The sequence below is a fragment of the Cebus imitator genome, unplaced genomic scaffold (genome assembly GCF_001604975.1).
Source record: "Cebus imitator isolate Cc_AM_T3 unplaced genomic scaffold, Cebus_imitator-1.0 Scaffold403, whole genome shotgun sequence".
Taxonomy (NCBI): Eukaryota; Metazoa; Chordata; class Mammalia; order Primates; family Cebidae; genus Cebus; species Cebus imitator.
Genome location: NW_016107718.1, coordinates 1,096,485 through 1,110,012, shown reverse-complemented (window position 1 = coordinate 1,110,012; position 13,528 = coordinate 1,096,485). Strand labels below are relative to the sequence as shown.

General features: G+C 38.3%; 1 protein-coding gene across 8 annotated transcripts in view; it reads right to left on the bottom strand.

Annotated features, from left to right (window-relative positions):
- The window catches only part of CAST (calpastatin), a 106,894-nt gene that overhangs the window by 85,370 nt on the left and 7,996 nt on the right, over window positions 1-13,528 (bottom strand). For all 8 annotated transcript variants that reach the window (XM_017508870.2, XM_017508877.2, XM_017508878.2 and 5 more), the window contains exon 2: window positions 8,425-8,487. In XM_017508870.2, coding sequence (XP_017364359.1) covers window positions 8,425-8,487 — 63 coding nt within the window. The remainder of the gene's footprint in view (window positions 1-8,424; window positions 8,488-13,528) is intronic.

The following is a 13,528-nucleotide window of genomic DNA, read 5'->3' as shown; positions in this document are numbered from 1 at the left end:
AGTAAGTTTCGCCCATAGGAAAGCAAGCAGTGACCAACATTATTTCATGATGACTTATAGAGGAAGACAAATATACCAGGACCACACAGAGAAATCCCCAAAAGAGGTGATGTGAATGCCCTGTGATGATTAATCATTTCCTACTCATAATCCTCTCACCCCCCTGTTAAAACTCATGAAGGGCTGAACTGATACACAGAACAGAGTTTAAAGTGAAAAGCCATTTCACAGGTTGTACCTGAAGCAAACGAGAATAGAGGCGTTTGATCCAAGAAGCTGAACACCATCATTATGGGCCAATTCCAAGAATTCCTGGTATGAAATTTTCTCTCTAGAAGTTTCTATTTTTTCATTTTCTCATAGAAGACAGCAGAACTGTACCAAACACTAAAGAAAGCCCCCCAAATGCCAAAATCTAGGCAGAAACTCCAATGCAATCAAAGCCAGTGGAACTAGATTGAAAAGCACAATTGGGGAACCACTTGTATCTTGCATCTGAAAGAGAGCAAGCTAATGTCCCTGAGAGACACTCTCTCTCCTAAATGCTCAGACTCCATGCAGAAATGTACCCATCTAGAAAACTTAGCAGTCACACTTCTTTGGTAGGAGTTCTCCTCATGAGGCAACCTATCTTTATTCCCCATTAGTGCCTCTCTTTCTAACCCAAGTCAAAGATTCCAAATCCTGGAGACCAACTAAGCAGAAGCCTGGTGGGTTGAGTGGAGAGGGGCAGGGCGTGGGAGGATGGGTTGTATGCAGGGTGTGTCAGTTGTGTGCTGCACCTGGAGGAGTAGTTGTCCTACGTACAAAGTCGCTTTCCTGGGGGTGGAGGTAAAAAGAGTCCCATTAGCAGTCCATGCTAAAGAATGGAGTTCTTCCCTGCATCTTATTTCATACAGCAGATGTTTTGTAATGAATGAAAGTCTACTAGGTAGTGGGAATTTTTGTCAGGATTGTGCATATTCATCTGCCCAACAACAGCTGTAGCTCTGAGGAGATTTAGCTAGCTTGGACATGGAGAGCAGGGCTAAGGACAGTGTGCTGATCACAGCTGACAAGCTCTAGAAGAAGGTCAAGCTCTCCTTAAAAATGAGTGACTAGAAAGAAATTTTGCCTCAAAACCAACACAGAGAAAGGAAGAGCGTGCCATTATCTTGAAGACTAAAAAAGATCTCATAAAATGATACACGATAAGAAGAAAATTCAGACAAAAGTGTGCATCTTTGATAGGAAACAAGATGTTATTACTTCATGAAATGGAATAGAGAGCTACAGAATTTTAACTGGGTGACAGGAGCAGGGTTGTGGGGGTGTCCCAAAGATGCTCACTGTTCCCCAATCTGATCTGTCTTCCCAGGTCCTTGGACCCCACTCACCCAAGAATAGGGAGAGGGCCCTGGTGGTGCGGTGAGCTTGTTCAAGTAAGTATCTGACACAGAGAGTTTTGCTGAAAGCTATTTATTAGGCAGAGAGAGAGAGAGAGAGAGAAAAGAAATATATAGAGAGAGCTCCCATGCTGTCGTGGGAGGGGATCCAGAGATGGAGTCTGCATAGGTAAAGAGAGAAAGAGAGAAGGCTCCCACACTGCCATGGGAGGGATCCCAGAGAGGGAAATCCCTATAGGTAAGGGAGTAGGGGGAATTTAACCCTGGAGTTACTCCCACCCCATTCAAGTTCTTGTCCAGTAAGAGGAGTTCTTCGAAACTTCCTCTGGAGTCATTGATCTTCGACTCTGATATTGGATTGGTTGCCTGGCCCACAATCAAAGTCTCCTCCCTCAGAGCTTTTGGCAGGCTTTCTAAACAAAGGAAGCTCACCTGGGCTTTCTACCCATCCCTTAAGTGGGAAAGCTAGACAAAGAATGTCAAGTTCCCAGATGGGGAGGTGGATGGAGGCCTGGCTCTGGGAAGTTCTCGCCTTTGAAACCATGCCCCTTGTGGACTGGGAAGAGACGTTAACACAGTCCCTCAGACTGAGATGGAAAGATAACAGAGTGAGACAAAGAGATAAGAGAGGATAAGAGGGGAGCACAAAGAAACCAAAAACCAAAACCAAAATTTAAACCTGTATTAGAAGTTTCAAAGAGCAGAATTTAGAAATAAAATACATGGAGGGGGGGCAAACTTCAGAAACTCTCCTAGAGTGCAAGGGTAATTGTCAACAAAAGAAAATTGTGAGGCAGATGATTAGTGAATGTCTAATGTCAGAATTACAGTACTCCCTCTTATTTGCAGGGGATTCCCCCATGGATGCCTGAAACTGCGAATAGTACTGAACCCTGTATTCACTATGGTTTTTCCTATACATACATACCTATAATAAAGTTTAATTTCTAAAATAGGCACCATAAGAGACTAACAACAACAATAATAAAATATAACAATTATAGCAATATACTATAATAAAAGTTATGTGGATGGGGTCTCTCTCTCTAAATATTTCATTGTATTGTACCATGGGTAACTGAAATCATGAAAAGTGAAACAGCTGATAAGGAGGAAATATTGCATGTGTATGTTTAAGAAGAAACAAGGGAAACTAAAATAAGAGTAATAATAAAGAAATAACTAAACAGATATTCCAAGACAAATTAATAAAGAAAAACACATTAATATAGAGGGACACTCTGGCAGTATTTTTAAATTGTAAGAACAAAAGAAAAATAAAATCTTGCACCAAGGCTAGAAAAATAAGCTTCCTAAAAAGTAAGCCAATTAGGCTGCCTCAGACATGTCTGTAGCACAAAAAGCCAGAAAACCGTGAAGCAATAGATACAGAATTTTGATGAAACAAAACTGTGACCCAAGAACGTTGCACAATTTTGTATTGATTGACTTTCTTGCCTGTCACCAAAGAGAAAACATTCTTACATTCACACACACTCAGAAAATCATCACTGTGCTCTCTCCCTGAAAAAAAATCTTAGAAAATACTCTAATCAATGAAACAAAAATTTCAAATGAAAAAAATGGGGAAACCACAGTTTGAAGGATCTTGTAACTTCCCGGAGTCAGTTTAGCCTCCCAAGTCGGACACCCAGTGCGAGCCTGTGCTGGCCACTGGGGGCTGGATCTGCCGGTGAGCCAGACGTGACTGCCTCAATGCAGCTTTTCAGCTTGGCCTTTCTTGGCGCTGAGACATGAGCTTGTGCAGCCACAATCAACTCCTCACAATTAATAAGGACTCTCTTGCCATGACACATAAAACAATGTTAAAATAACGTTTGCTGCAGTACTCTTCTAGAACTTGCTAATGACAGCTAAATCACTTGTGGGAATACTGTCACAAACTGCTTATTGAGTAAGAAGTAAATTTCTCCCCCTTTCAAAAACAGAGCATAAAATAATGACAGATTAAATGCCATACTGGATGGCAAGGTACTTGAATAATGATTTTCTATATACTTAAATGCCGCACACACTGATGGGTCTTTTTTTAATTGAAAAAGACTTATCTATCACAAAGCACATTATCATTTTCAGACTAGGCCCTATTCATGATGTTCCTTTGCTATCTCTGCTTAAAAATCAAGATATGCAGCATTTAACTAAATGCAACATGCACACACAGAAAAAAGATGCAGGAAAATACACCAAGATGTATATAGTGTCCATCTCTTTAGGTGCTAGAATCCTAGATGAGGGTGTTTATTTTCTTTAAGTTCTCTGGTACTTTCTAAATTTTTTTCAATGATTATACTTTAGCTGCAAAATCATTAAAAATTATAAAATTGACATATATAATAATTATAAATACATGACGTTATCACATTAATTTAAGAATATACACACAATTTTATAACAGTAGTTATAACTAAGCAGTAAGACTCAGGGTAATACTGTTTTTCACAAATATGTATGACTTTTGTGATGAAAAAAAGTCTAACTTCATTCAAAAAAAAGTTAAAAAATTGTTTGAATCATTGAACACTTAATTCATACATTTTAGAAAGAGGAAAGATAAATGCTGATGAAAAGAATGCTACCAATGCTATTATAGTAAGGAAAATGTTACAAATATCTTTTCCTTTAAGGCATAATTTCCATTCTCTTTTATTTATATCTTTTCTTTACTCATAAAAATACACTCATTGTTAAATTTGAAGCTTTTAAAATAGGCTCTCTGAGATCATGCCCATTTTATAATTTAAATTCCATTCCCCAGGACTTCACTGAAATTTGTTGCTAAAAGATTCACACTCCCACAATGTGGCCAGATGTGTCAGTTAAAATAGATTTGATTGCAGGTTTGGAAAGACTTATTTGTTTTACTGTATTTAAAGTTGCTGATGTTAAGTGTTTTCATTTTTCATTTTCCTCCTCTCTAGCTATTTTATCTTTGGTTTGTTAGTCCATGCAACTTTTGGTGCTATAATTCCTCTACATCTAAGAAAGAATTGAAAAATTCATAACAATTAGTATAAACAAGCAAACATAAATAAATTCTCATAGATGCTTACCTTACCCTATCCTCAAGTATTTGTATTTCAAATGTAGCATGAAAAATGATATGTTAGTTGCAACATTCAGTTAAAATTGCTGCAGGTAGCTGGGTGTCGTGGCTTACACCTATAATCCTAGCACTTTAGGAGACAGAGGCGGGAGGATCACTTGAGCCCAGGACTTCAAGACTAGCCTGGGCAACATGAAACTCCATGTCTACAATAGATAGAAAAAATTAGCTGGGCAAGGTGGCACACACCTGTAGTCGCAGCTTTTTGAAAGGCTGAGGTTGGAGGATTACTTGAGCCCAGGGAGGTCAAGGCTGCAGTGAGCCATGATCATGCCACTGCGCTCCAGCCTGGATGACAGAGTAAGACTCCATCTCAAAAAAAAATGCTGCAGGTATCTTCGGATCACTTAACAGTTGTGTTGGGGTCATATTCCGAAAAAGTAAAAACTATTGACAAATAGCAAGGGAGAAAGAGCTCTGAAATTCACATGACTATATTCAACTCCATGTATTTTTATATATGGCAATATAATGGTGGTTCTCACCTAACCCTCATCAATTTTTTCTTTTGGTTATACTCTCCCAAAGTCCTCTGTGCCCTTTTCTGGCATCTTTAATTGAAATGCAGCAGGGTAATAAAAAGAGAAGAAAAAAACTGTAAAGAAGTACCCCTAAGACAGAAAGCAAATTTTCAAACTGATTTTGTTTTAAAGCCCCTGGTTTGTACTCAGAGGACTAACCATTATATTTGCATATGCTTGGGGACAATACATTATTTAACATTTGAAGGTACATGCCAGTTTGGAAATGGATTACTAAATCCAAACTAAGCTTCTTAATCTCACGTTTTGTTCAAGAAAGCAGCAAGTAAGAAAGTATTTGGGAGAAATAATCAGTTTCAGGAAGTCTTTCTCTGGTAATTTTGAGAAGAAAAGGGGATGGCAACAAACTATGGATGGTAGTCAGGGCAGATAACAAATTCAGATTGCTCACGGTTTTATAATCATGAACATAAAGGCTAACATAATGCCTAAAGTGGGACAGTTTCTGTGGGAAGTAGAAAATTTCCTTTTTAAAGTTTCCTTTCTTGTTAAATAATAAGTGTGCTAATAACTCTTTGTTAAGCCCTATCCTATGGAGCTGTTAGACATGCCATGCCTACAGGAACATAGTACATTCTATGTCCTTGTACTTTAACGAAGATATCTGTGCTAGACATGCTCACAGGCATGTCCCAGTTCGCCACTGCTTTTACCTGTTTAGAAAAGTTTTAAGTTGTTAGCCAATTGGGTTTTAGCTTAGATTGTGAGGTCTGGCTCCAGCCAACAAAGATAAGGCACAGCAGTAAGGAGGACCCCGAATGCGTAAGGGATAGATTTGTCTGTTTTTCCTTTGTACATTGTACTCTTGGGGTAAGATGGCTAGTGAGAGTACATTTCCTACAGTACAGGAAGTAAAAATTGCATTGCTGAAAAATCCTTTGTATCCGTGCTGATTTTTCTTTACGGCATCGAGCATCTATTTCCAACAGTTTCCTTGAACTGTCTCCAGGACACACTATCTCATCAATGACTTATTTACACATAGCATAAAGAATGAGGCCCTTTGAGGCAGATCATTTTGGAAACATACCTTGACTACCAAGTCATCCACCCCCGTGCTTGGCCACCCTAGCAAATACATACAGGCAGAATTTAAGGAGAGAGAAGAGCTCTAGGAACCTCTTCCAGTTTTGAGTGCTGCCCAATTCACAAATTATCCTTTGTTCAAACAAATTCTGTTAAACTGATTTTGTCTAAAGCCATGATTTAAGCCATGGGGGCAGAGCAAGGTCTCTATCCTCTCTTTGCTTCTGCTGGTTGGGATGGAGCTGAAAGACTGATATGTCCAGGCTCTGGCACAAGGGCAGGAGTCACGAATGTGAATTTACCAGTAATATAATAAAACAATGTCAGAATTGCTTGAATGGCCAATAAAGAGAAGAAAAATCCCCTGTTCCTTCTTCAAAGCAAAAGTTCAGCCTTTCAATTTTTAAATCAAAGTAAAGTCTGCCTCTTCTAACAGGGCATCTTAACAGTGTTTTCCTTTCTAAACCTTTAATAAATATGGAGATGAGAGGCATTATAATTCAGACATTATATAAAGACTTATCTAGGTGCCATCAGTTGTTACATACCAATAATGCCTGTATATCCAAGGTGTAATATTTAAGTTTTCAAGTTATAATTGGCCAGAACGATCATATGAGTCTTGGCTTTGTATCCATTTGATCATATTGGAAAAGAAAACTTCCTTTTTATGCAAATAATTTTGATTAACATTAATAGAGGATAACATCCAAAAACATTATTTACTAGTCTGGAGAATAAAGGAACATTATGGTTTTCAATGAGGAAGTGTTCAATATTTGTTCAATATTAATTTGATATATAACCTATCTGAAAATATATTTAAAGGGTAGGGTTGATAAATGAGTTAAATGACACTGGGTAGATTTTCATGCTGGGAAAGGAAGAAATTGGTTTGTTTGTTTGTTTTGAGATAGAGTCTAGCTCTGTCGCCCAGGCTGGAGTGCAGTGGCGCGATCTCGGCTCACTGCAGCCTCCACCTCCCAGGTTCAAACGATTCTTCTGCCTCAGTCTCCCGAGTAGCTGAGACTACAGGCACCCGCCACTACACCCAGATAATTTTTGTATTTTTAGTAGATACAGGATTTCAGTGTTGGCCAGGCTGGTCTTGAACTCCTGACCTCAGGTGATCTGCCTGCCTCAGCCTCCCAACGTGCTGGGATTACAAGCGTGAGCCACCTTGCCCAGACAAAATTGTGGATTTTTTTTTTAATGGAAATTTAACTTTTAATAATTTAACCAGTAAGCAGGATGAAATCTTAGTATGTTTACTTATACTTTCTATTTTTAAAGAAACATTTGCCTTTCACAGCTATAAAAAATTCACTACAAACTTGCTTGGTAAGAAACAATCTAAATTACATTTTCATGGGTACTGGTAATTAAAACAATGGTAGAAAATGGAGGCACACACTTTAGTATAGAATGGATAGCAGGTTCTAGCTATAACAGCCTCCTTACATATTAACTATTTTGAAAAAAAAAAAAAAAAAAAAAAAAAAAAAAAAAATTTAAAAAAAAAAAAAAAAAAAAAGAAAACCCGATTAATGTTGACAATATAGAGAAAAAATGATCACTTGATCCTTTCTAAATTTCCATATATCTTTTAGAACCTGGCCATAGGACCTTTACAAGTTAGAAAAGATTCAATTTCTAGTGGATGAAGATGGATATATCATCCAGTTATATTGAGATTTAACACATAAAAAGCAGGTAAAGGGAGGCAAATCCTGTACCCTTTGGAAGGGCAGAACTTTCACATGACCCCTCTGTAGAGAAGCAGGTCATTCTTGACAATGTAAGCAAAGAATGGTATGTCATTCAGTGAAAGACGAAACTCACAGCCTCAAAGAAAACCCATCTCAAGGTGGGGAGATTTGGTTTTACTAGTTTTCCACAGAATCTGTGCAAATAAAAGTAGTTATCTCTTCCTTTTGTTTACGAACCTGAATGACTGGTTAATCTGGCTGTCCCTATCGTCCTTTCATGGCTTATTGTCAGAAAAAGATTTTTCTTTCTACTACAGCATTTGTTTTCCCTTCTACACTTGCCATGTTCACCAACAAAACAATTTGGATTCACCATTCCTATAGGGAAACACCCTAAGCAACCAAGGCCTATTTCTAAATGGAAAGTATTCATACAGGATCTGTTTCCAAGAACATGTTTTTAATGTATTTTTAGTGATTTCCCTTTATATTCTTAAATCAAATATTGGTTAAATCTAAATTTACCAATATGAAGCAAAGTAGAAGCTCTTTGCTACATCATTATTTAATATTTCAAAGCAGACTTCACAGTTTAAAAGCAAGAGAAAATGAAAGTCCAGTATTGTGGAAATTACCTCATCTGATCCTTTCTTTTCTCCTGGTTTGGAAGGCGATTCGCTGGTTTTTTCACTGACATGCTATAAAAAAGTAAAAAATAATGCTTAATAAAGGAAGATGACACAGATGATAGTAACTTTAATCCCCAAAGGCTAAATGCATACCCTTTTTTTGTTTGTTTGATGTTTTTGAGATGGAGTCTCACTCTGTTGCCAGGCTGGAGTGCAGTAGCGTGATCTTGGCTCACTGCAACTTCCCTGGTTCAAGTGATTCTACTGCCTCAGCCTCCCAAGCGGATGGGACTACCAGCCTGCGCCACCACACCCAGCTAACTTTTGTAGTTTTAGTAGAGATGGAGTTTCACCATGTTGACAAGGATGGTCTCGATCCCCTGACCTTGTGATCCACCTGCCTCAACCTCCCAAAGTGCTGGGATTATAGGTGTGAGCCACCGTGCCAGGCCCCTCCCCCACCCCCCCTTTTTTTTTTAAAGGACCACTTTAATCTTCTTCCTGAGAATGTTGGTAATTCACAAATTAGGTGGCTTTCAAAAATCAAGGGATGCTACAGACATTCATTTGGGATCCAGAAGGTCAGTCTGTAATTAACCAGATGCAGAGCTGATGGTGATGCCAAGGTGGTATCTTCTCTCCTACAAAATGTCTCATGAAATTTAAGCTCAAGTTTTAAACATGGTGGACATCTCATTTATCAAGCAGACGAGACCTCTAAGAACCATGTTTCATCTGAAGCCATACTTAAGGCTCAGTTCAGCATGGACTCAAGAATCCTCCAAGGGATTTCCCCAGAGTTCTTCCATGTATTCACCAATGCAGAAAGATAAGACCTGAAGGACAAAGACCATACCTGAAACTTCTTCTATGTATTATGGCTTTAAGATTTCATTATGTCTATAAACAGAATTATTTTTCTTACTAGGACACTGAGGATAAATGCAATTTTTAAAGTTTTATTTTATTTTTAATGAACACATAATTTGTACATATTTATGGAGTACAAGGTGATGTTTTGAGATTATATATTGGGTAGTGATCAAATTGGGGTAATTACTAAACCTATTGCCTCAAACATTTATCATTTCTTTGTGGTGAGAACATTCAAAATCCTGTTTTCCAGTTATTTTGAAGTATATAATACATTACTGTTAACCGTAGTCACTCTACTGTGCAAAAAATAGAGCAACAGATCTTATTCCTTGTAACCAACTGTCTTTATACCCATTGATCAACCTCTCCCAAAGGCAAATATTTTTACATGGGGCATAAAAGCTTCAAGTAGCTTACATACTCATTTGTGTTGGTGATAAAATAAGCCATAACTTTACTGAATTTTTCTGAGAAATGAAAAAATAGTTATACATCCCTGAATAGGGGGTGCAAAGAATTATTTCATCTCTGGCACACTGTGGGATGTTCAAGAAAGTGGGAAAAGAGAGTCAAATAGGAGAAAATAAAAGTTCACCATTGAATTCAATCCTAATCACCATCGGTTGGATCAAAATATAAAATTCTATTATGTTCCCTAGAGAAGAATCATAAACTGGACATGTAGGTCAGTGAAATTATTTGAATTAAGAATGATAATAGTAATGGTAAAATAATTTATACACAAGGCACTTACATATAGAGTCTCATTTGATACAAAAAAGAGGCTCATGTTTTTTCGTAAATGAGAAAACTTAGAATAAGAGTGATTTGATGGTGTTTACAAGGAAACATAACTTGTAAATGGGAAAAAGTCACAAAGCAGGCTCTCTGACTAAAATCTGTTGTTTGCCATTAGAACATGTTAAATGGAATTAGATAATATTTTCTTTAATCACATTCACCTATAAAAGCTTGCTGCTCTTGCTGCTGAAGTGTGCTGAGCTCTCTGAACTACTTTTGATTTTCAGTACTGGCCAACTCATAAATCATCATTTGCTTGAATAAGCTCTGTTAAATTTGTCTAAAATTTTATTTAAACATCCCTAAAAAAATTTATTTAAACATCTCTAAAAAACATTCTACAAAGACAGAGATTACCAAATCTTCCATAACTGGTAATTTTAGAACCATAATATCACATTCAATTATTATCTGTAATTCATATTTCTTCAGATTACATAATATAAGTAATAACAATAATAGCCACTGTTTTATTGTGTGTTTACTATTTTGAGTGCCTCATTTACTTGCCCGGAGGTGTAATTATTTCATTTTACAAATGAGAAAACTTTAAAAGGTGACTTGTTCTTGCTTGGTACAAGGTTCCAAGCTCTCCACAGGGTCTCACTCTGCTTTCTGTCTTGTGGCAAATATATATCATAATTTATTACCTCACAGTAAATGCACGTACAGACTTTTCTCCCTTAAAATACAGGGATATACGGCCGGGCGCGGTGGCTCAAGCCTGTAATCCCAGCACTGTGGGAGGCCGAGGCGGGTGGATCACGAGGTCAAGAGATCGAGACCATCCTGGTCAACATGGTGAAACCCCGTCTCTACTAAAAATACAAAAAATTAGCTGGGCATGGTGGTACATGCCTGTAATCCCAGCGACTCAGGAGGCTGAGGCAGGAGAATTGCCTGAACCTGGGAGCAGAGGTTGCGGTGAGCCGAGATTGCGCCATTGCACTCCAGCCTGGGTAACAAGAGCGAAACTCCGTCTCAAAAAAAAAAAAAAAAAAAAAAAATACAGGGATATAGATTTATTTTTTTTAATGCTTTAAATTGTTTCCTAATGATAATTCAAAAGGGATTTCCTTGTAGACATCTAGATTAACTAACATTATCAGTTACTTGCTTCTATTGATATGTTTAAAACCTCTCAAAATTATGCAGGCTCCAAATAATAGTTTGGGAGGGACATAAGTAATTAATGCTCTTTAAAATGTTGACTTATAATAACATTTTTTAAATTATGTATTACAAGCATTGTTATTTTTTGACTTCAAAGGAAATTGTTACTCAACAATAGAAAGCTATTTTAAAATAAGCAAAAGTATAATGGCATCAATAAAACTCACTTATAATAAAAGGCCAACTTTTTTCAAACTTCGTGGATTATATTTTTCCACTTCCTATTTTTAAATTTTTTTTGAGACCGAGTCTTACTCTGTTGCCCATCCTGAAGAGCAGTGGCACAATCTTGGCTCCCTGCAACCTCCTCCTGGGCTCAAGCTATTCTCGTGCCTCAACCTCCCAAGTTGCTGGGATTACAGGTGTGTACCACCACACCTCGGTAATTTTTGTATTTTTAGTAGAGATGGGGTTTCACCATGTTGGTCAGGCTGGTCTGGAACTCCTGACGTCAGGTGATCTGCTTGCCTCGGCCTCCCAAAACTCTGGGATTACAGGCATGAGCCACCACCCGCAACCCAGTTCCTATTTTAAGCCCAGCTTTTTATTATGAAAAATATCCAACAGACAGAAAAGTTGAAAGAATAATACAATGAATGCCCATAATCCCCCCACTCAGATTTCAACAACTATGAACATTGTTGCCATATTTTGCCCTGTTTGCATGAGAGAGAGAGAGAGAGAGAAACAAGTGGACACTACACGACTTTACATACCTGTATTAGAAAGTAAATTGCAGACATCCTGAAATTTTAACCCTAAACTTTTCACCATGCCTCTCCTTAAACTTGAGCACATTTTCCCAAATGGTATTGGTATATACCCAATACCATTATCGCCCTAAGAGAATTAACAAGAGCTTCCAGTAAATAACAACTGTATCAAGTAAACATTGCCCTGATCTTTTCTTGGAGCTTATGTAATATTCAGCAGTCTGTTAATAATGTAAAATCAACTGTATCTTTTCACTGAGAGAGATTTATGAAATAATTGAGTACTTTTCACATAATTGAGAGGATGGAATGAAATACTTGGGGTGACATATGTCAAATTTGATCCAGCTTAGGAATCTGCAGGAGTCTTTCTAACAAGTGGAGAGAGAAAACTCTGCTGACGCGTAACTGCTGGATTGACGAGAGTGAGACAAGCAGGGAACAGGGAAGGAGTGACAGCTGGGAAAAGAGAATTGAACCACAAAACTAATTAGAGAAAAGAAATTAACACCTCCTAAGCATCTGCTCTGTGTTCGGCCTAGTGCCAGGCATCTCCTATGTGGTCTTCTTTGCTCCCCATAGCAACTCTAGGGAGTACCCACTGTGGCCTTGGTTCACGGATAAAGAAACTGAAGATCTGAACAGTGATGCTCTCCATGGTCATATCACTCAGGATTATGAGGACCAGAGGCCAGGCTACTTTGGATCTAGTGAAAAGCTAACTGAGATCTTAGGATTATCATCAAGAAAGTCTTTAGAGTGCTCTGGAATGAAAACAAAACAAAAGGCACAAAAATAACAAAACAAAATCTTCCTATTCTAAAACTTGTTTTACAAATGAACTGAACACATGATACTTACAAATTCTGTCCTGTATTGGCAGCTAGAGCAGAGGCCAAAGACAGGAAGAGCAGGACAGGATGCCACAGTAAAGAATGCCATTGGGAGGACAAGGCCGTAGAAGACAGGAGACTGCCTCGTGTCTCAGATGAAGGTGGTATGTGCTACAGAAGCTCAGAGCCAGGGACGAAAACCACATAAAGGGCTTTGCTGTCTTCACTCAGGAAGGAATAATCTTCCAAACTGTTTTCATTCCCATTTTTATCACATAATTGGCAAGTAGAACTGTCCTTTGTCCTCATTCTAGGTGACAGCCTCTATATGTTTAAAATCTGCCATAGCAAACCCATAAATCTGAAAAAAAATCAACAAGAGCTAAGTGCAATAAGTCTCAGAGCCTGAGCTGTCACCCAACTCAGGGTTTCTTCTGCCAGGGCAGAAGGTTCAGCTCTGCCACATTTGGGCACCCGCCCTGTTGTTACCCAGATACACACAGATACATAGACAGCCAAGGAAACACGTCACACAAAACAAGATAAAAATCAGAGAAACTAGCCCGGCATGGTGGCGCATGCCTGTAGTCCCAGCTACTCGGAAGGCTGAGGCAGGAGAATCACTTGAACTGGGAGGCTGAGGTTGTGATGAGCCAAGATCGCACTACTGCACTCCAGCCTGGGCAACACAGCGAGACTCTGTCTCAGAAAAAA